General features: G+C 40.0%; 2 protein-coding genes across 2 annotated transcripts in view; one reads left to right on the forward strand and one right to left on the reverse strand.

The window, feature by feature from the left end:
• Positions 1–20571, reverse strand: part of LOC126235735 (alsin) — a 234067-nt gene extending 213496 nt beyond the window's left edge. Inside the window, exon 1 of the mRNA XM_049944514.1 lies at positions 18981–20571. Within this exon, the coding sequence (XP_049800471.1) occupies positions 18981–20317 (1337 nt within the window). The 5' untranslated portion in view covers positions 20318–20571. The remainder of the gene's footprint in view (positions 1–18980) is intronic.
• Positions 20572–20692: 121 nt separating this feature from the next.
• The window catches only part of LOC126235736 (nucleolar protein 10), a 110037-nt gene continuing 108142 nt past the window's right edge, over positions 20693–22587 (forward strand). The window contains exon 1 of the mRNA XM_049944515.1: positions 20693–20865. Within this exon, the coding sequence (XP_049800472.1) occupies positions 20800–20865 (66 nt within the window). The 5' untranslated portion in view covers positions 20693–20799. The remainder of the gene's footprint in view (positions 20866–22587) is intronic.

Here is a 22587-nt window from a genome sequence, read left to right on the forward strand (position 1 = left end):
ATCCCCTATCTCTTCACTATATACTCCTTTTTCTTCTTTTATCACATCAGACAAGTCCTGACTCTCATAGAGGCCTTCAATGTACTCTTTCCACCTATCTGATCTCTCCTCTGCATTTAACACTGGAATTCCCATTGGACTGTAAATGTTGCCAATCTTCTTTTTAATTTCACCAAAGGTTGTTTTGACCTTTCTATATGCTGAATCAGTCCTTTCAACACTCGCTTCTTTTTCAGTATCTTCACATTCCTCATGCAGCTATACTGCCTTAGCTTCCCCTGCACTTTTTATTTCATTCCCAAGCAATTTGTATTTCTGCATTCCTGAATTTCCCTGAAAATTCTTGTACTTCCTCCTTTCATTGGTCAACTGCAGTATTTATTCTGTTACATATGGTTTATTTGCAGTTACCTTCCTTGTATCTATGTTTCCCTTTCCAACTTCTCTGGCTGCCCTTTTTAGAGTTGTTCATTCCTATTCAACTGCATAGCCTACTGAGCTATTCATTATCGAAGTATCTATAGCCTTAGAGAACTTCAAGCATATCTCTTCTTTCCTTAGTATTTCTGTACCCCACTTCTTTGTGTATTGATTTTTACTGACTAGTTCTTACACTCCAACCTACTTTGTATCACTACTAAACTGTGATCTGAGTCTATATCTGCTTCTCGGTATGCCTTACAATCCAATATCCGATTTTGGAATCTCTGTCTGATCATAATGTAATCTAGCAGAAATCTTCCTATATCTCTGGTGTTGTAATTCTTGAACAGAGTATTCATTATTACCACCTAAAATTTACTGCATAACTCAATTACTCTTTCTCCTCTCTCATTTCTACTACCAAGCCCATACGCTCCTGTAACTCTTTCTTCTACTACTTCCTCTACAACCACATTCCAGTCCCCCCCAAGACTACTAGATTTTCATCTCCCTTTATGTACTGAATTAACCATTCAATATCCTCATATACATTCTCCATCCCTTCCTCTTCAGCTTTCAGCTTGTGACATCGGCATTTATAACAGAACTGTTGTAAATTGGTGTTGATTCGCTGTCAATCCTGATAATAACAACCCCATCACTGAACTGTGCACAGTAACACAACCTCTGCCCTATCTTCCTATTCATAATGAATCCCACTCCTGTTATACCATTTTCTGCTGCTGTTGATATTACCTTATACTTATCTGACCAGAATGCCTTGTATTCTTTCCATTTCACTTCGCTAACACCCACTGTATGTAGACTGTGCCTTTGCATTTCCCTTTTCAGATTTTCTAGCTTCCCTACTATGTTCAAACATGTGAGATTACACACCCCAACTCATAAAACATTATAATTTAATTGGTTATTCAATCTTTTTCTCCTGGCCACCTCTCCCTTGGCAGCCCCTCCCAGATATCTGAATGGGGGACTATTCTGTAATCTTTTGCCAATGGAGAGATTATCAACACACTTTTTCAATTACAGGCCACATGTCTTGTGGATACGAATTATGTGTCTTACTGTTCGCTCTCAAAACTATTCCGGCTTCAACCTACGTTAACATACAGCCCATGTACCCTTCACCCAGCAGTTTCCACCCTCCTCTGTCCCATCAACTCCACCCCATTCTCATCTCTCACCCTCTTTGTTTGCCACCCTCTGCCAATGCACCACCCATCTTTCCCTGCTTCTTCTTTTTTGCTCCCTTTTTCCCACCTTCCTGCCCCCACAACCTCCTGACACTGCGCCTCTTGGCATTCTACTTCTTGCACACTCCACCAGACAATGCTCCTCTCTGCCCCCCACCCACACACTGCTATCCCTTCCTCTTCCTCGCCCCCTCCAGACTGCTGCTTCCATACTATGTGATAGTTGCATTTTGGCCTGACCTGCTGGAGTTGGCAGTCCAGTGTGCTTGCTTGTGTGAATGCATGGTGCATGTTTCTATCCTTATGACAAAGACTGTGGCTGAAGGCTTACATGTAAGTGCCATTTATTGAGCCTGTCTGTTACTTAACATGCCGTCTTTGTGGTAAGTAGCAATCTATCTTTTCCTACATTGCTGAGATTCCTACCTCGAGTTTCCATTGTTTCATCTTTAAGAAAGAAAGTCTTCATCATGCAAATCATGCTGTCAGGTGCTGGTGCGCACCCACGATCATCTTGTAGACATCTATTTAAGGAGTTGGGCATTCTGACTACCGCTTCACAGAATATTTATTCCCACATGAAGTTTGTTGTAAATAAGACACTACAGTTCAAAAGGAACAATGATCTACATCTACATATAGACTCTGCTAGCCACCAAGCAGTGTGTGGCAGAGGGCACAATTTGCACCAAAGTCGTGAGAGAAAAACGACTGTCTGAACGCCTCAGTACGAGCTCTAATTTCCCTTACCTTTGAATGGTGATCACTGCGTGAACTGAAAGTTATTGGTAATCCTTGGCGAAGATTGGATTTCAGAATTTAGTGAGCAGCCCCTTCCATTTAGCATGTGGTCTATCTGCAAGTGTATTCCACTTCAAACTTTCTATTAGATTTGTAACGCTCTCGCGATGGCTAAATGTACCAGTCACAAATCTTGCTGCTCTTCTTTGGACCTTCTCAATCTCTTGAATGAGACCCAACTGGTAAGGTCCCATACAGATGAGCAATACTCTAAGACTGGACGAACTAATGTATTGTAAGCAATTTCCTTTGTTGAAGGACTGCATCGCTTCAGGATTCTACCAATAAACAGCAATCTAGATTTCACCTTGCCCATTACTTGTGTAATCTGATCATTCCATTTGAGATCATTTTGAATAGTCACACTCAGATACTTGACGGATGTTACCACTTCCAAAGACTGGGCATTTATTTTGTATTCATACATTAATGGGGATTTTCGCCTTGTTATACACAGTAGGTTACACTTACTAATAATGAGAGATAACTGCCAGTCATTACGCCATGCATTTATTTCCTGCAAATCCTCATTGATTTGTTCACAGCTTTCGTGTGATACTACTTTCCTGTAGACTGCAGCATCATCAGCAAACAGTCTAATGCCACTGTCAATACTATCAGCCAGATCGTTTATGTAAATCGTAAAAAGCAGCGGACCTATTATGCTGCCCTGGGGCACACCCGAAGTTAATCTTGTTTCTGTTGAAGTCACCCCATTCAGGACAACATACTGCTCTCTGTCTGTTAGAAAACTTTCTATCCAACCACATATGTCATCGGATAGACCGTAAGCGCGCATGTTTTGGAGCAAGCGACAGTGCAGAACTGAGTCAAACGCATTTCGAAAGTCGATGTACATAATTACAATACCAGAAGGAAAAATGACTTCCGTAGAAGAATTTCTACTACTGTAATGTATAGATGATGTTGGTGGGACTTACTAACTCATAACATTTATATATCTTTTTCCATTTTGGGGAAAAAACTTAGAAATGCTCATAATGTAACCAAATGTACAAATTAATTTGCAATATGAATGTAAAATGACTCGTTTCAATCCACTATGATCTACTGCGCAAAATGATCCATGGAACACGAAAGAAATTAACTAACTAATCAACCTCTTCTAACTGCTTGCCATCATATTTTACACTTTTACTGGATTAAAACCTCTTACAAATTCTGAATGCATATACAGTAGCTTTTTAAAGTTCAGTGATGAACAATTAGTAAGGAATTATTTATTAACATCAATGAAAATTTTATCAACTGCTCTTGCTAAAATTAAACTTAATTTTCTATTTATTGCAATGTATGTATCATCTGAAACAAAACAAGCAATCAGAAAGGACATCGCCGACTCACTATTTAAAATAATGTGAAAAGGCACGGTTTTATTTTTCATTTTTGATGGAAATGAAGTATTAACTGACCCTCTCAGTGGCTACTCTGTTGTGTCAGAAATCTTGGTCCTGACTGGCAGAAGTGGTAACTCTGGTGAAATATTCCACCACTGTCTCAGTAACATCTCGCAGGTTAATGTGGAGTAACCACTGGGAACCACCTACCTCTCCCAGAAATCCTTCTGTGGTCTCCCATATAACTGCACTTTTAGCAGGATGCTTTATGGTGTTCAGGAACAGTAGCCATGATCTCTTCCTGCTCTCTCTAAGAGTTAAGACAACACTTCACTCTTGCTACCTGAAATGCTGCAAGGTTCTCTGCTGTTAGCCAGCACCTGAACCTTGGCTTAGTGAAGACATACAATAGTATCTGAAAGAAATGTGATTGGAGACCCTGAAGTTAAGGAGTGTTAGAAAATGTTGTTGTTGTTGTGGCCTTCAGTCCAGAGACTGGTTTGATGCAGCTCTCCGTGCTACTCTATCCTGTGCAAGCTTCTTCATCTCCCAGTACCTACTGCAACCTACATCCTTTTGAATCTGTTTAGTGTATTCATCTCTTGGTCTCCCTCTACAATTTTTACCCTCCATGCTGCCCTCCAATACTAAATTGGTAATCTCTTCTTCTAGTCAAGTTGTGCCACAAATTTCTCTTCTCCCCAATTCTATTCAATACCTCTTCATTAGTTATTTGATATACCCATCTAATCTTCAGCATTTTTCTGTAGCACCACATTTCAAAAGCTTCTATTCTCTTCTTGTCTAAACAATTTATCGTCCACGTTTCACTTCCATATATGGCTACACTCCATACAAATACTTTCAGAAACAACTTCCTGACACTTAAATCTACACTCGATGTTAACAAATTTCTCTTCTTCAGAAACGCTTTCCTTGCCATTGCCAGTCTACATTTTATATCTTCTCTACTTCAACCATCAACAGTTAGTTTGCTCCCTAAATAGCAAAACTCATCTACTACTTTAAGTGACTCATTTCCTAATCTAATTCCCTCAGCATCACCTTATTTAATTAGACTACATTCCATTATCCTTGTTTTTCTTTTGTTGATGTTCATCTTATATCCTCCTTTCAATTCCTACTCCGAATTTTTCTTTTGTTTCCTTTACTTCTTGCTCAATATATAGATTGAATAACATCGGGGATAGGCTACAACCCTGCCTCACTCCCTTCCCGACCACTGCTTCCCTTTCATACCCCTCGACTCTTACAACTGCCATCTGTTTTCTGTACAAATTGTAAATAGCCTCTCGCTCCCTGTTTTTTTCCCCTGCCACCTTTAGAATTTGAAAGGCAGTATTCCAGTCAACATTGTCAACGCTTTCTCTAAGTCTACAAATGCTAGAAATGTAGGTTTGCCTTTCCTTAATCTTTCTTCTAAGATAAGTCGTAGGGTCAGTATTGCCTCACGTGTTCCAAAATTTCTACGGAATTCAAACTGATCTTCCCCCAGGTCAGCTTCTGCCAGTTTTTCCATTCGTCTGTAAAGGATTCGCGTTATTATTTTGCAGCTGTGACTTATTAAACTGATAGTTCGGTAATTTTCACATCTGTCAACACCTGCTTTCTTTGGGATTGGAATTATTATATTCTTCTTGAAGTCTGAGGGTATTTCACCAGTCTCATACATCCTGGTCACCAGATGGTAGAGTTTTGTCAGGACTGGCTCTCCCAAGGCTATCAGTAGTTCTAATGGAATGTTGTCTACTCCTGGGGCCTTGTTTCGACTCAGGTCTTTCAGTGCTCTGTCAAACTCTTCAGGCAGTGTTGTATCTCCCATTTCATCTTCATCTACATCCTCTTCCATTTCCATAATATTGTCCTCAAGTACATCGCCCTTGTATAGACCCTCAATATCCTCCTTCCACCTTTATGCTTTCCATTCTTTGCTTAGAACGGGTTTCCATCTGAGCTCTTGATAGTCATACAAGTGGCTCTCTTTACTCCAAAGGTCTCTTTAATTTTCCTGTAGGCAGTATCTATCTTGCCCCTAGTGAGCCTAGTAAGCCTCTACATCCTTACATTTGTCCTCTAGCCATCCCTGCTTAGCCATTTTGTACTTCCTGTCGATCTCATTTTTGAGACCTTTGTATTCCTTATTGCCTGCTTCATTTACTGCATTTTTATGTTTTCCCCTTTCATCAATTATATTCAATATTTCTTCTGTTACACAAGGACTTCTACTAGCCCTCGTCTTTTTACCTACTTGATCCTCTGCTGCCTTCACTACTTCATCCCTCAGAGCTACCCATTCTTCTTCTACTGCATCTCTTTCCCCCATTCCTGTCATTTGTTCCCTTATGCCCTCCCTGAAACTCTGTACAACCTCTCAGAGTAGGAGATGTATTTTGTAACTGTTATCTCCTGGATTTTCTTCTTTTCTGTCAATAAAGGACTTTCTTTGCTCCAGCTAGATGGCTTTGGAAGCAACTGACACAAATGGGTGAGGCATTGCATTCAGTACCATCTGGCCCTTGCAGTGCTTTTTTTTGTGGGGGGGCGGGGAAGGGGGTGGGGGAGGGGGAGGGGGAGGGGGAGGGGGAGGAGGAGGGGGAGGAGGAGGTGGTTGTGGGATGAAAGGGACCAGACTGCGATGGTCATCGGTCAGGCAGTGTTGTATCAGGAGGAGGAGGAGGGGGAGGCACTGTGAGGTCTTATGCCCTCACTGGTGAAGAAGCCTGTCATCACTCTCTTGCCTCTTGCTGAATGAGACCAATCCATATTTGTCTGTGAATAATTTTGGTAGCTTCCATGGTCGACTTCCATACCCTCATTAGATCTGTAACATTCATTTTCTCATTTGATGTTCATAACTGATCAAAGCCTTTGTCCTTGAAAGTGCTCCAATTTCTTGGTGTTGAAGGTTGTGAGACTAGCATGGATTCTGTTTGCAATCTCATTTTCAGAAGGGCAGTGTTCTAAGAGTGTGTTTCCAAAGTAAGAAAAGTGTTCTACTGGCTCCAGATGTACACAGACCATAGTCTGTGCAGGCAATTGCAGATGATACAGACATTGCAATAAATAGAAAGTCAAGCACAGATTTATAAATGGCTGCTAATCAAATTTTCACTCACATTAATAAATGGTTTAAAGCTAGTTCACTGTCATTAAACTTCGAAAAGACCTGCTATAAGCAGTTCAGAACCTGTAAGAGATTTCGTTCCAGCGTGTGTATAATGTATGAAGATATGCAAATTGAAGAGTTTGACAGTGTCAAATTTCTGGGATTACAGCTCAGTAATAAATTCAGTTGGGAAGGGCATACCACAGAATCGCTGAAGCGCCTAAACTAGTCTGTATTTGCTGTGAGAATGATGTCAGATGTAGTAGATGTAACTATAAAAAAACTTGAATACTTTGATTACTTTCATTCTGTTATGTCGTACGGTTCATATTTTGGGGTCAAACCAACCAAAAGTTTTTAGCATGCTGAAGTGTGTAATAAGACTCAATTGTGGTCCAAGTTCAAGAACTTCTAGATATCTGTTCAAGAAACTTGGTATTCTAATCAATACTTATCAGTATATTTATTCCTTAATGAAATTTGTTGCAATAAAACATCTCTGTTTCCAACCAATTGCTTGATACACAGTATCAATACTAGGAATAAGAACAGTCTTCATAAAGATCTAAAATCACTTACCTTGGTTCAAACAAAGGGGTCCAGTACTCAGAAACACACATTTTCAATAAATTGCCAGCAACCATTAAAAACTTGGTTTCAGATAAAGTACTGTTCAAACAGAGTTTGAAAAACTTTTTGATAGGCAACTCCTCCTGCTCTACAGTTGAATATCTTAACAGGTACTGTCAGACCAAGTTAAGTAAAAATGTCTGTTAGGTTTCAGTTTAGATATCACTTGGTCACATCAGTCAAGATTAGATATTTTGTGTATGATAAATTTATTAAAAATTCATAACTATGTTTCATTCTGACAATGAATTAATTTTGTAAATACTAGCAGTTCCAGTTTACTGTAACGTATTTACATATTTTGTCCATCTCCTGACAAATGATAAGGGTAATGAGTATTATATAGGTTAGGTTAGTGTTGTTTAACGTCCCGTCGACAACGAGGTCATTAGAGATGGAGCGCAAGCTCGGGTTAGGGAAGGATGGGGAAGGAAATTGGCCGTGCCCTTTCAAAGGAACCATCCCGGCATTTGCCTGAAACGATTTAGGGAAATCACGGAAAACCTAAATCAGGATGGCTGGAGACGGGATTGAACCGTCGTCCTCCCGAATGCGAGTCCAGTGTGAGTATTATATACAGATGGTTTATGTTTTTTATGTTATGCTTTTTGATGTGTTCCACACCCACGAGGATCATTTCATTTTTGGGTCCATGGAACAAAAACTGAATCTAATCTAATGGACAGGTTGTGCAAGCACTTTAGTTTTCTAGTAGTTCACAGTCCAGCCAAATTGCTTATATGCTCTCTTGAAGCAGCTGAATAACATGCTCCACATACAACAAGTGTGGAAACTAGATAATGTTTTTATGGAGAAATCAAGCCAGCCAGATTTGGCTCAAAAAGGTTGACTGAGCTCATCCAGATAACAGAGCTGTAATATGCAAATGATAAAATATCTCTGGTTCATCCACCTAATGAGCTGAACCTGTTATTTATTACAGAACTGTAATCCCAGAAATTTGCCACTGTCAACCTCTTTGATCAGCAGGTCTTCATACATTATACACATGCTGGAACGAAATCTCTTACAGGTTCTGAACTGCTTATACCAGGTCTTTTCGAAGTTTAAAGACAGTGAATTAGCTTTAAACCATTTATTAATGTGAGTGAAAATTTGATTAGCAGCCATTTATAAATCTGTGCTTCACTTCCTATTTATTGCAATGTCTGTATCATTTGCAACAGCTCGCACAGACTATGATCCTTTTACCTCTGATATGCATCTGGAGCCAATAGAACACTTTTGTTACTTTGGAAGCACTCTCTTAGAGCACTGCACTTCTGAAAATGAGGTTGAAAATGGAATCCATGCTAGTCACACAACCTTTGGATGCCTCTCCCACTAGCTATTCCTGAATAATGATGTACAGAGACGTGCTAAACTAATGGTGTTCCAGACGGCAGTTGTCTCATTCCTATAGTGCGGGTGCAAAAATTTAACTCATTACTGCTGCAACACCAAGAAATTGGAGCACTTTCAAGGGCAAAGGCTTCAATTAGTTATGGACACCACATGGGAAAATGAATGTTACAGATCTTATGAGGGTATGGAAGTTGAGCATAGAGGCCACCATAATTATTCATAGGCAAATTTGGATTGGTCTCATCCAGCAATATAGTGATGACAGGCTTCTTTAACACCGAGGGCGAACTCAGTGAGGGCAGAAGACCTCATGGTGCCTCTCTTCTCCTCCACCTCCTCTTCCACCCAAAAAAAGCACTGCAAGGGTCAAATGGTCAGCTCAGAAAGAACTAATACTACAGATACTATGCATCATAGGTCCTCTAGGAGGGAGCCTTTCACTTTTTCAGAAGACGACGAGTAAGTAACTTCTTGAAACATTGCTTCAAGTCAATGCTGCTACTCTACTGCTACTCTTATTGTTATTTATCCAAGTCAGATGAAAATACAATACATGGCATTTACCATTAAAAACAAAAGAGAGAAAGAATTATTAAAGTACACCACTGTTGCCCAAAATCTTTCAATAACAATTGCATTCAAAAGTCGCGACCAGAAGATTTTCTTTTGCACAACACACAGGCCGTTGTTGACAGACCAGTAAATCTTCCATTGTGTGTTGTTCTCTGCATTCACAGTTAGTGGTAACCACAGGGAAGTGCCACTTCTGGATGTTACTCTTTGATCTTCCAACTCCAGACTGAAGGTGGTTGAGTGATCTCCACAGGTTACACTCCTGATCATGCCTGGGGGAGAGGTAGGTAAGGTTTCTGGAGAGGGCGGGCCAGTCGAGTTATTCTCAACTCAATAAATCCACAGTTGTTTCCAACACTGAAGTGGTCTAGAGGAAACTACTTCTGGACCTCAACCTTGTGGCTGCTGGAAAGTGCTCATGTAATGGATGGTTTTCCTGGTATGCCTGATTCATTCTCTCCACACTGGCAGCTACATGACAAATATCTAGTGGAGGATGTCAAATTAAACCCTTGCAGCCCTCTAGTTTCCAACCTTATTTTATTTGACAACCAGTTTCAGTATTTTGCTACACCATCTTCAGGCCCCTGACCAACTTGTAGGAATATTTCACCTCAGTTGTGATCAAAACAGGAGCCAGCAATACTTGTAGTAGTAGATTTTTGCATCGGCAGATGATGGTTGATCTATTAATACCAGTATTACTGGCCCCTGTTTTGATCACAACCGAGGTAGAATATTCCTACACGTAAGTCAGGGGCCTGAAGATGGTGTAGTAAAATGCTGAAACTTGTTGCCAAATAAAATAAGGTTGAAAACTATATGGCTGAAAGGTGTTTAATTTAACATCCTGCACTGAACAGCCGAGTCCTGGAGCCATCTCTAAAAGGATGGACATATAGAGGATATCTGGTTGTGCTATGCCTGCAAGCTGGTAGATTTTTACAAGTGATGTAGTTTTCAAAAATTCTCTAAGAGGCCTACACATTTTGTTAGTGCTTTGCAAACTTTGTTTGCATGAGTAGCTTTATACTAGACTGAGTATGCATACTCTGCACCACTGTAACATGTCGCTACTTCCGACACACTCAGGGTTTGTGTTCAAGAGCCCCACGTACTATCACTGATCTTGCAGAGGATATTATTTATGACTTCCACCTTTGTTCGCATATTCTTGCAGTGCTGATTGTACACCAGTGTGCAATACAGAATGACTCCACTGCTCATAGGTAGGCAACACCTCAGTTTCACATAGCCAGTGGGATGATACTTTCACATAAGCTATGAGAGATGAGAAAACTAATTTCTAGTTCCACGATATAAACCATTTTGTTCATCCTTGCTGTCACAAACATTTGACAAATTATGATTAGATTGGAATCTAACGGCACAGCTTGAACTGTTGCAAGTGAAATGACCAGCAATTAAATATATAGTCTTTGTTGTCACAAATATTTGACTATTATTTTTCCCAAGCATGTTACAAATTGTATGAGGTTGTCGTTAGGTTGGAATGTGACAGTCTAGTCATGAGTTGGTGAAGGCAACAAATGTGGAAGCTAAAAAAATCTGGTTGTGGGGACAGATTGATCTGTAGCTTAGCCCAAGATTTAGGTCAGCTTGGAATGTGATAGTTTGATTGTGAGGTGGCGAAGCCAATGAATGTGAAAGTTTAAGTACCTGGTTGTGGTGATTGACTGAACTGCCCAACATCTAGGTTAAGTTGGAATACAACTGTTTTACTCACAAGAGGAGGAGATTAGTGTTTAACATCCCGTCGACGAGGTCATTAGAGACGGAGCGCAAGCTCGGGTGAGGGAAGGATGGGGAAGGAAATCGGCCGTGCCCTTTCAAAGGAACCATCCCGGCATTTGCCTGAAGCGATTTAGGGAAATCACGGAAAACCTAAATCAGGATGGCCGGAGATGGGATTGAACCGTCGTCCTCCCGAATGCGAGTCCAGTGTGCTAACCACTGCGCCACCTCGCTCGGTTTTTATATATATATATATATATATATATATATATATATATATATATATATATATATACATCTTTGCTCTCACAGATATTTGTTTCTTCCAAATATTTCACAAGTTACACGGTTATCATTAGGTTTGGACCTAATGACACAGCTTGAGTTACCATGGAATGGGGTGAGATTGATCACTTCTACTGGAGTTTTGATCACTAATGCTTAAGGGAGTTCAATACATTAGCATAAAAATTAATGTTCATAAAAATAAGTTGAAGGGATTCAGAAAAAGCTCTTTATGTGTTTTTCTTCATTACTCATAAAGCACAAAAAAAATTAAATATGGGTGATCAATCTTAAACCTGATTTGGGGTGAGACTGACCACCTTGTTTTTACGGCATGAAACTACAGTACTTGTGACCAAAAGTGATCAAAGTTAACCTCACGCAGTTCGGTCCAGCCATTTCTGTGATATAGCAAAAAATGTAAATGGCGTGAGATTGATCAGAGGAATAAATATGTTCCAAGCTATATTTAAAGATATATTTAATATAGGTAATATGGTTTTTTACTGACAGGCTACTATAAGGTGGTGGTGGTTAGTGTTTAACGTCCCGTCGACAACGAGGTCATTAGAGACGGAACGCAAGCTCGGGTTAGGGAAGGATTGGAAAGGAAATCGGCCGTGCCCTTTCAAAGGAACCATCCCGGCATTTGCCTGAAACGATTTAGGGAAATCACGGAAAACCTAAATCAGGATGGCCGGAGATGGGATTGAACCGTCGTCCTCCCGAATGCGAGTCCAGTGTGCTAACCACTGCGCCACCTCGCTCGGTGGCTACTATAAAAACTAGTTTCAAATGTAGCAGTGTTTTCCTGCAGAAGGCCTAAATTTTCATTAGGGTCAGTGTATGCATTTACGTGAAACAAAAACAACACACGGCACAGTAAATAATTTGGAAACAAAAACAAAATAAACTACAGTAAATAAAACTGAAATAAATGTAGCCTACACAAATTAAGTTCCTTTTAACAATCTTTAACATTAATGTTGGTTGTAAAGGTATATTTGAGATGATCACCACCTGCAATAGAAGGAACTGGCAGAACCACTAAAATTACCTTCATTGCCACTACATATACATCGTCTTTTTCAGCTCAGAACACTTTCCGGGAATCACCAGTTTCTCTCATTCCCATCACTTTTACTTCCCCTTCATCCAACACTTCCCGAAAAATGCAAACAAATCTAAACTCTGTTGTTTTCCTACTGCCCCCAAAGAATTTCACCAACGCAAATGAACCCTCCTTCACATTACCAGTACTGGAATTTCCATCTGGTAACTCACAGTCCTGTTCCATTACTTTTTCTTCTTCACTTTAAGCTGTCGTCTGATCACCATCTGATTCCTCAGTAGCAGATATTTCATGTTCTTCATCACTGCTCTCTACAGTGACACTCTTACCGGGCTCAACCATCAATCTTTTTCCGCAATGCCGGGACATGTAACCAGAAGTTTCATCACCATAACGCCTTTTCTTCAGAAGCTCTGTCAGGGAGTCATTTATTTTTTTCCTGTAAATCTTCTGTGTCTTCACTTTCCTTGGGTAATTTCTGGAGTACACACTGAGGGTTCAATGGTACCAACCCACATGCTAAAAATCCTGCAATAAGACTGTGTTTAACTCCACTTTTCTCCTGCTGCTCCGTTTTAGGAGGAACTTCATACATGGTGTTTTTATGGCTTTGGCCAATAATGATGGAAAGTAGGCCAGTGTTTCCATGGAAAGCCTAATATCTGTCGAGAATCTTCCGCCATGCCATCTTCAAGGGCCAGGAGAAGGACACATCCAGAGCCTGACAAAGATTTGTGGCATTTGGTGGCATACAAACAAATTTTATGTTATTTATTTCACAGAGTCTGAGGACTTCTGAACTGAAGTGGGTTGCCAAGTTGTCCCCAAGAACTTTAACACCATCCAAACATCTGGCATGTGGCAAAAATGACTCAAACCAGTCGGTAAATGTCGCCATGTCAATCCATCCATGTGATGTTCGATTGTAGCGAGCTCCAGAAGCACGGCATGGACTGGTGCAGCAAGGATGACCTCTAGGGCCAATCTCTAAGCACAACTTCTGGAGATGCTGACTTCTATAGATGATATAAGGAGGGAGCAAGTCACCAGCTGCTGGGCCACACATCATAATGGTTGTTGACGATTTGGAGTGATTGCAGATTTTTTCGGGGTACTTGGTTCCACGTCTGTAGATCACTTAAGACTTCCCAGGATCATCACTGACATTGGTTTCATCACAATTAAATATGTTAGCTGGAGGCACATTCACAAGCGTCTCTTTAAGATTGTCAAAATATGCAATGACAATTTCAGGTGAGACACTAGCACGGGACACTGTAATGTTATATGCTAGACGCAGCCCTGCAAAATGTTTATGTCACTGTAAGTCACCATGAACCCAATCTGTACCTGGGAGATTATCTGTGAATTTAGTGCACACTCTGCCTTGTTCATCCAGGAAAGATTTAACAAACATTCTTAAATCTAATGAAGTCAATGGGAATCCCCTGGAGGCACACTTAACAAGAGCTGTCAGAAATGCTATTTCTTCATTTTGGGTAAGCACTGTCTGAGCATCCGAGCACCAGATTTTTTAATTCTAAGGCCATGGTATTTGTTATACAAAGTACCATATGCTAATTTGTGCTTTGTAGCTGCTTTCCTCAATGGCAGATTGTTGTCAATCACATCTTTTAAAGCTGCCTCAACTTGGGATTCTGAGTAATTACCATACACTATACAACCCAGGGCACGTTTATGTTCTTCCTATTTTAAATCACTGTAACAAAACAAGCAAGGAAGTGTAAACATTCTGTATTTGCACTAACAGTAAAATTGCCTTAAATTGAAGGGTTCCCAATATTATATCAAGTATATTTATCCAGCAGACAATTTTTGTAATGTCATGATCAATCTCACCTGATGCAGATTTAGAGGTTATAGTCAGAAAACTGACTTATCATAAAAATATTAATAAACAGTGCTAAATGACCAAGGAATAACAATTCTAAACATAATATTTAAACAGCAGTACACCTAAATCAAATTTAACATACATCCATTCGTAAATAGGTCAATGGAAAAACACAAAAAATTCACTGAACTTCAACGTGTGCTTCCCTCCAAACTGTAAGTATCACTTGATATCTACGATGGTCACCACTTTCAAAGATAGTTTACAAATACTGCCAACAATGAGAAAGAAAAATAGCTGTACTTGTTAGCTTGGAATTTGTTTTCAAATAGAAAGTTGAACAGTGATCAATCTCACCTTCCAAGGTCAACTCACCCCATTCCACGGTAATGACCTTGGTTGTCAAAATATTTTCCTATTTCATTTGAATGTGTTATGGTTTTCAAGGTAGTGATATACTGACATGAGAATATGACAAAATGCCTTTGAAACAAGTCATCTGTCTGCTGCTCTCACATTGGCTGCACTCTTTCCTTTCCATCATAGCTCATGGCAAGTGCTGACATCACTGCAGCAAAAAACATGTAAGTACATCACTGGCCATGATCTAGACTTGCGTCCTGCTAGCTGATAATTCAAGAGGATTTGAACAGTGAAATTTTGTGAGGAAGCCTTGGAGATTCTTGCAGTTCTACAGAGTTGCCATCTGAACAAACTGAGTTCACTAAATGAGAATGAGATTAATTCCTATGGCTGCAGAGCTCCTTAAAGATACCTGACAAGTTGTTCCTATGGAGCCTGGTATACAGGACAAACATTTAATTTTTTTTATAATCACACAGGTTAGATCTAAAAAAAAAAATCAGCATTTCGTGATTGTATTAAGGCAGTTTGCAGTTGTGGCAGTTATTTAACATTTTAATTCTGATTCTTTAAATTTTGTCGCTATTTTGTTCATGCTTAAGTGCCTTTGTTTTGATTATTGTTCCACCTGTGGATATAAAATGTAACAAGTAAGTTTGGATCAGTCAATTTCTTGCTCACATACTGTCCATTTGCACATCTTCTGCAATTTTGTTTCTAGATCTACATTCCTGTAGTTTCTTATAAAAATTGCTGTAATCTAGGAGACCAATGACAGATGTCGCGTTCAAGTGGCACAGCCTTTGATCTTTTTCTATAGCAGCCAAGGTGTTTAGATATGTTTGTGTAGGCTGTCAGGATGGCCACTCTGACCACCTCATGCTGAGCAGACAGGTTCACTAGTGGCGAGCAGGAAATAAATTCAGTGATATGCTGCAACCAGATTCATTTTTTCCATCTTGCACACAGTATAGTGATGCTCCTGGCTCATGCCCAGTTGGCATGATAGGTGTCAAACACATCGTCCTTGGTGGCAGTTCGTTGCCAGGATCCTGGCTGCAGCCACAAACTGCACAGCAAGGTTCAAGAGCAGAGCGTTCTTGCTGAGCAGGAAGCTCAGTGGCAACTGGTACTGAGTCAGTGCTGGTGAAGCAGCTGTACTTTATGACCACACAGCAGGTAGGTTGTGATGACAGCCTGCCTGGCAACAGGTTGTGGTGAAGGTGATATCATATGGGGAGCGAACTCTGCCCATGATTGGAAGTTATCGCTAAGTGGGTTGGTGGCTACTAGCATCCCATTTCAACCCCAGACCTACCAGTGTGTGATGCACCCTGTATGGCAAGCAGTCCTGTTGAACAATGCTGATTGACATTGATAGCTGAAACAGTGGAGTGTGACTGAGTGATGATGCTTCTGTGGACCACAGCTGTAGCCCTTGCTACAGTGGTTGCCCACTCAATTTCATTTTCCAGCTGGTCAGGTGCCATTTATATACACCTTGACCCAGGTGTCACAGTAACTCTGTTGCAATGCCGAAATGGCATCCTTAATTTTAGTAAAACTGCTGGTTACTGAATAGGTGGTTGTACCAACACATTAGGGCCAAATCGGGTGGAGTAATTGTGAAACAGCTGCAAGCTGTGGTGGATACGTGGTCATCAGGCAGTGACACGTAAGAGTTGGCTATCAGCCACTAAAGACTGCATTAGGCGAACTAATCGTGTGCTTTTGGAAGCTGTTGTGAGGCAGGCTGTCAGCAGAACCTACTCACTGTGTGGTTGTGAAGTGCAGCTGCTTCATCAGCACTGACTCAGCACCAGCTGCCACTGAGCTTTTTGCCCAGCAAGAGCACTCTGCTCCTGAGCCTTGCTGTGCAGTTTATGACTGCAGCTGGGATCCTGGCAAGGGGATAACAGAAGCGTCTGATTCCACCCCTCTGGTTTGACAAATAACGGAACTGACCATTCACAACAACTCTCATGCTGCTCCTATGACGTCATCATGTAAACATGACAATAAACACGAAAATAGATAAAAAAACCACCAAACAGATATTCATCCAAAAATATAATGAAACTAATGGGACAAGCGAGCGAAATTGGGGGTTTTTGGGTGGGAACAAACTAAATATAAATAAAAAAAAACACTGGAATCGATCACTTCTCTTGACCTATGTAGGTCAACAGCAACTACCGATACCACAATATAAATCTCAAAACTTTCACTACCACCACACTTAATCCTACCACAAAAACAATACCTAGAAAATCAAAACTGGAATCTAACACTTCCCTTGACCTATATAGGTCAACAGCAACAACCGATACCACACTATAAATGTCAAAACTTTCACCACCACCACACTGAATACTACATTTAAAAAAAAAAAAAAAAAAAAAAAAAAAACCTAGAAAATCGAACACTTCCTGTTTTCCCACTCACACCCACCCCATGCACACAGATACTGTGAGAGGATTTATAACAAAAATGGTAAGTCATTAACACAATTTCTCACATGTCCAACCTAGACTTCTTGATCCAGGAACCTCACCTAATGGAGCGCCATAAGTTATCCTTACGATATCTCCACATATAGCTGTCCCTGGTCAGGAGATGCTGGAACTTTAGTAAGCCTCATTTCGTCACGACACTCTGAACACTTCATGACTTCAGCCAACAGGCCGAATAGCTGAATAAATTTTATTAGAGACAACACACTGTCCCCCATCATCGCCAACAACCGAAAACTGTTGACCTTATCAGTCATATCCAGACCTACCAAAGACATAAACAAAGCCAAAATTCACACTCGACGAACAGAAAAAAGAACTGCAATAATGTCAACATAACAAAACCAAAATTGTTAACTCACTGAAAAATATTCCACTGAAAGCACAGTAACCACCGATACCACATACGTGCAGCGCTACCACGCAAATGAACCCCATACACCACATAACATGCTACCCATAAACACACAACCAGAGAAAACCACCGATGGCAACAATACGCCACCTATAAACATGTCACAAATGCCAACTAAACCAAAAACATCACCTAACACACAACACATAAACACACCACCAGAGAGCACCACCAATCACATCAAAATGGCACTTACAAACACCCCACTCTCACAAACTAAACTTCGTGCTGTCGTGACATCGCACACTACAACAGCCTTACATCATGGATCAAAGCTGAGGGGTGGAATTGGACTCTTCCATTGAACCCCTGGCAAATACTGCCACCAAAGACCATGGATTTGACACCTGTCCTGCCCAATGGGTGTAAGCCAGGAGCATCACTACACCATGTACAAGATGAAAAAACGAATCTGGCTGCAACGTGAGTATGGATGAATTTATTCCTCCTTGCAACAAGTGAACATGTACCCTAAGCATGAGGTGGTAAGAGCAGCCACCCTGACTGCCTACGTCTTCTCCCCCACCATCTGACAGGGAAAACATGGCATAACACTCCAGACACAGTACCAAGCCATATGAAAGAACAGGTTCAATCCAGTTTCTAAGGAAGTCAAGTTCCCTCAAGATCCCAGAATATCACTCAAAGATGACATCTGGTCTATTGAAATATTACTTCTGTAGTTATTTCACTATCTTCAGAACACAATTTCTCAGATTATGGAATATCCCAAGGAAATTTCACAGCACATGTTCATTTTTGCAGCTATTAGATATTGCACTGAGTAAGACACTACCTTTGCTAGTACTTTCAATTGCACCCATTCCCTCCCAACTCTTACTGTTATTATCATTAAGCAGAACTGTGTAAGATGTGCAAGCTTCAGTAAACTAAATTTATGTAACTGTTGTGCAAATAATATATTCCACATTATAATGTTTATCATGGTTACAATGTACGACTTGTTGGCTAGTCATCATGTAGCTAGTCAATGTATGTAGTTATTTTTAATAATAATAATAATAATAATAATAATAATAAAACTCAACTTCCTAAGAGATCTAATTCAAAGGAACTCCACATTTCAAATGAACTTGCTCATACAGGTGAACTGACATATACAAAGAAGAAAGACCAAAATATATTTTGTAACTAGTTAGTAGAAAGATATTTACCTTTTTAAACACTAAAGGCTATTAGTAATAGTAAGAAGTTTAATGGACTATCTCACCTTGAACTTAGTGCTGGCAGATGATCAGCGTGTTTTTCTTCATCACAATTTAGATCGTCAAATATTTCAAAGTCTCCTATACTACTTTGTACATTTTCACTAGTTTCTGAGCCACCACTCATATGCCTCGATAGAGTAGCAACTCTATCACCAACAGTCTTGACGCCCTCATATACTAAATTTGCGACAGTTGATACATTCTGCTTTATTATACGAGATGGACGAACAAGTGATGCTTCAGCACATTCAACTAATAAGTCCTCCCCGGCACCTCCATAAGTTGAAACCCAAGACAGTTGTCTAGTCAGAAACTGTCTTGCTGCATCAGTATTTATAAAAAATTCGTTCCTCTTCTCTGCTTTAATCTCGTCACTCTTGTTTTCATTTAAAATGTCAGTTTCTTCACCAAGTATTTTCTCAGATGTTGAATCCTGACATTCAATTTCATCTGAAATTTGGTCGGTTTTTTCACACTCATTTGAATTATCATGATGGATATTCTGCTTCTGAGCTGTACACTCTCTCGAAGAAATAGATGTAGACTCATCTGATGTCCTTTTGTCATCAGCTGAGTTGTCTTTGCTTGCTGTTGATGATGAACAGTGGTCGACAATGGGCTGCTGGATGTGGAGCCCCAAGGGGCATGTATCTGACAATGACTGCTGTGACACTGGCGATACAGCACACTCACTAAGACATGATGGGCAATTTGACACAAACACCTCCTCGTCCTCATCTGATTCACCTTTCTCTGAAGGACACTTCTCTACTTTATTCACTAAAGCTAAAGAAAAATCTGAACCACAGGCTACATTAATAACACGCCTATCAAAAAACAGCACTTTCTGTGGTTCAATACTTGGTACACACAGCTGGGGATGTTCACCACACGCCCACAACTCACCATTCTCAGTTACAAACAAACAACCGTAATCTGTCGCAGAAACTTGTTTTACTTTGGCCGTATGTCCTGCAGTTTGGAAACCGTGGGCACAACATCTAGAATCTTGATTTAAGACAATTTCCTCGTGATCTTCCAGATTGTGTGGAGACACCTTAAATACTCTACCACTTTCATTAACGTAAAATAGAGTTGTAGCATTTGAAGCAATATCGACAGCTACAATACTTGTTTCTTGCAGTATCAGTGTAGTTATTTCACCTTCATGCACGATAATTCCGTGACAAACTATTCCTCCTAATGTCAAAACAAAAACGTTGTCCGAAACACAACAAACTTTTCTTATACTTACGAGCAGCTCGGGTATTCCGCTAGTAATAGATAGCTTTTCTAGTCCGTAAAAGAAATTATGTTCACTCATTCTGTCACACTCCATGCAATTGCAATTGTACAGGGCTTACGCTCTACCGTGACAGGCGACCGTGGTGTACACAAACAAGAACTTTGAACACACTATCATTACAACAATACAGTCAATTCATTTGAACTGATAAGAATCATCCTTCTTAATCAGATCATCCCACTACTCTTCCGTGTTGGGAATTACGTCTGCTGCTACGTAACATTTTCCCCTCAAAAACAAACCGATACTTTACTTTAAATTTCTGCACTGCATTCGCGAGCACTACTGTCAAAAATTTGCAACGAAAGTCTTTGGTAAAGCAGCAACATTCGACAAATTCAAATTGTAATATCTCTGTCAGACATTTGTTAGGTCTTGGATTGCTGCTCATTGAAATATCTTTGACAGTAAAGGTTTGTTGATTGTTGAATGTTTACTGTGGAAGTGTGGAACACGTGCGTGTGTATGAGGTGTATTCGGGTGATTAGTGAGACGAAGTTCAGTTACTGACTACCATGCAAGTTTCTAATCCAAATAACGTGAAGATCTACAATTTGAGTGTTGGGAAATCACTGCCGGACGTAAGTAATGCCTTGTTTATATCCAAAAGTGTTTAAATAAAGTTCGACATGCAGTTCAACTTTACCAATATTGTTTCCGAAACGAAACTTCAAATTTTTTAACAATATGATACGGATGCCGAGAAAGTGAAATTCGATAGTTACCAGGCGAAAATTAATATAATTGAAGTAATGATATTTGATTTATAGAATAAAAAAGTAGTTTTAATCGCTTATCAATACTTAATGTTACGAACTTCAGAAATATAACAAATACATTTAGTAAGCTTTGACGTGATCAAGTGAAATAACGTATTCATGTCCTTCTTGTAGTGCAAAGTTAAGGCACTGATAATCTTGCTATGTTTACTCCCGATGAAGTTCGTTGTGAGAAATCGGACTCAGTTTGAGAATAATAGTTGCAATGATAGATGTAACGCTAAGAACAAATGCAGCCTATATTACCTACAACTTAACCTTACTTCTCCACAGAAGGTAGGACAATATACAGCCATAAAATATTTACCACCACCTTTGTGGATGACAGTTGCAGACAGATAAAAACTTCGAAAAGAACTTGAAACCATTTCTACTTGACAACGTCATCTACGTCTTATATGAATTTCAGAATAGATGACAGAAGCGTCCGATTCCACCCGTCTGTTTTGACCCATGACGTCACCAATATGGCGGAAACGACCATTCTCAACGTTTCTAATATGACGCCTATGAAGTCATTACATAAACGACAACAAACATGAAAGTACATGTGAAAACAACACACACATCTCTCTCCAAAAATATTATCGAACTAAATGGACCAGCGCGGGAAATTGGGGGTTTTTGGGTGTGGACAAACCAAATATAAAAACATACAGACACACACACGATCCCAAGCCACACAAAACGACCACATAAAAACACCACGAAATTCCCAACTTCCGCTACACTTACAATATCGACAGGAATCGGTCACTTCCTTTCACCTACGCAGCTCAACCGTAATTGTCGATACCACAAAATAAAAACCAACTACTAAAAAAATTATAATCACACTGCAACTAAACTATCGATACCACAAAACCAGCACCTAAAACAACAAAAATTGGAATCGGACACCTCCCTTGACCTATATAGGTCCACAGCAACGATAACAAAACACACACAGCTACGACGACAAAGTGGAATCGAACTCTTCCCATGACCTACGCAGCTCAGATACAACTGACGTGCCAAAAAAATTGAAATCAAATACTTTTCCCTAAGATGCATAAATCAACCACAAGTGCCGATACCAAAACATCAACCACCAACACATGCAGTAAATAACACCGACCCAACAGCACACAAAACCCCACTGAACATCATAACACGCGAACAATACGACTACTTGCAATAAAAATTCCAACACTACACACTAACCCCCAACTCGCATGTTCCACTTGCATATGCCATATTTCACTATCTCTGTCACAAGCCCAAAAAGTTGCAGAAACTTAATGACGGACAACATGTCGTCCCTCATTTCTGCCCGCAGACGCGCACTAGTGAACTTAGAAGTCATATCCGTACCTAACAAAAGACGCCACAAATTGAATTAAACGACTTACTGTGCGACAAACAGCAAACCAATAACATAAAACGACACCACAATAACATAAACACAATGGAAACTTAATTCTTAACTCACTAAACTAATTTCTGTACTTCTACAACAGTCACAATCGATAAATGCACACTTCA

The sequence above is a fragment of the Schistocerca nitens genome, chromosome 2 (genome assembly GCF_023898315.1).
Source record: "Schistocerca nitens isolate TAMUIC-IGC-003100 chromosome 2, iqSchNite1.1, whole genome shotgun sequence".
Classification (NCBI taxonomy): domain Eukaryota; kingdom Metazoa; phylum Arthropoda; class Insecta; order Orthoptera; family Acrididae; genus Schistocerca; species Schistocerca nitens.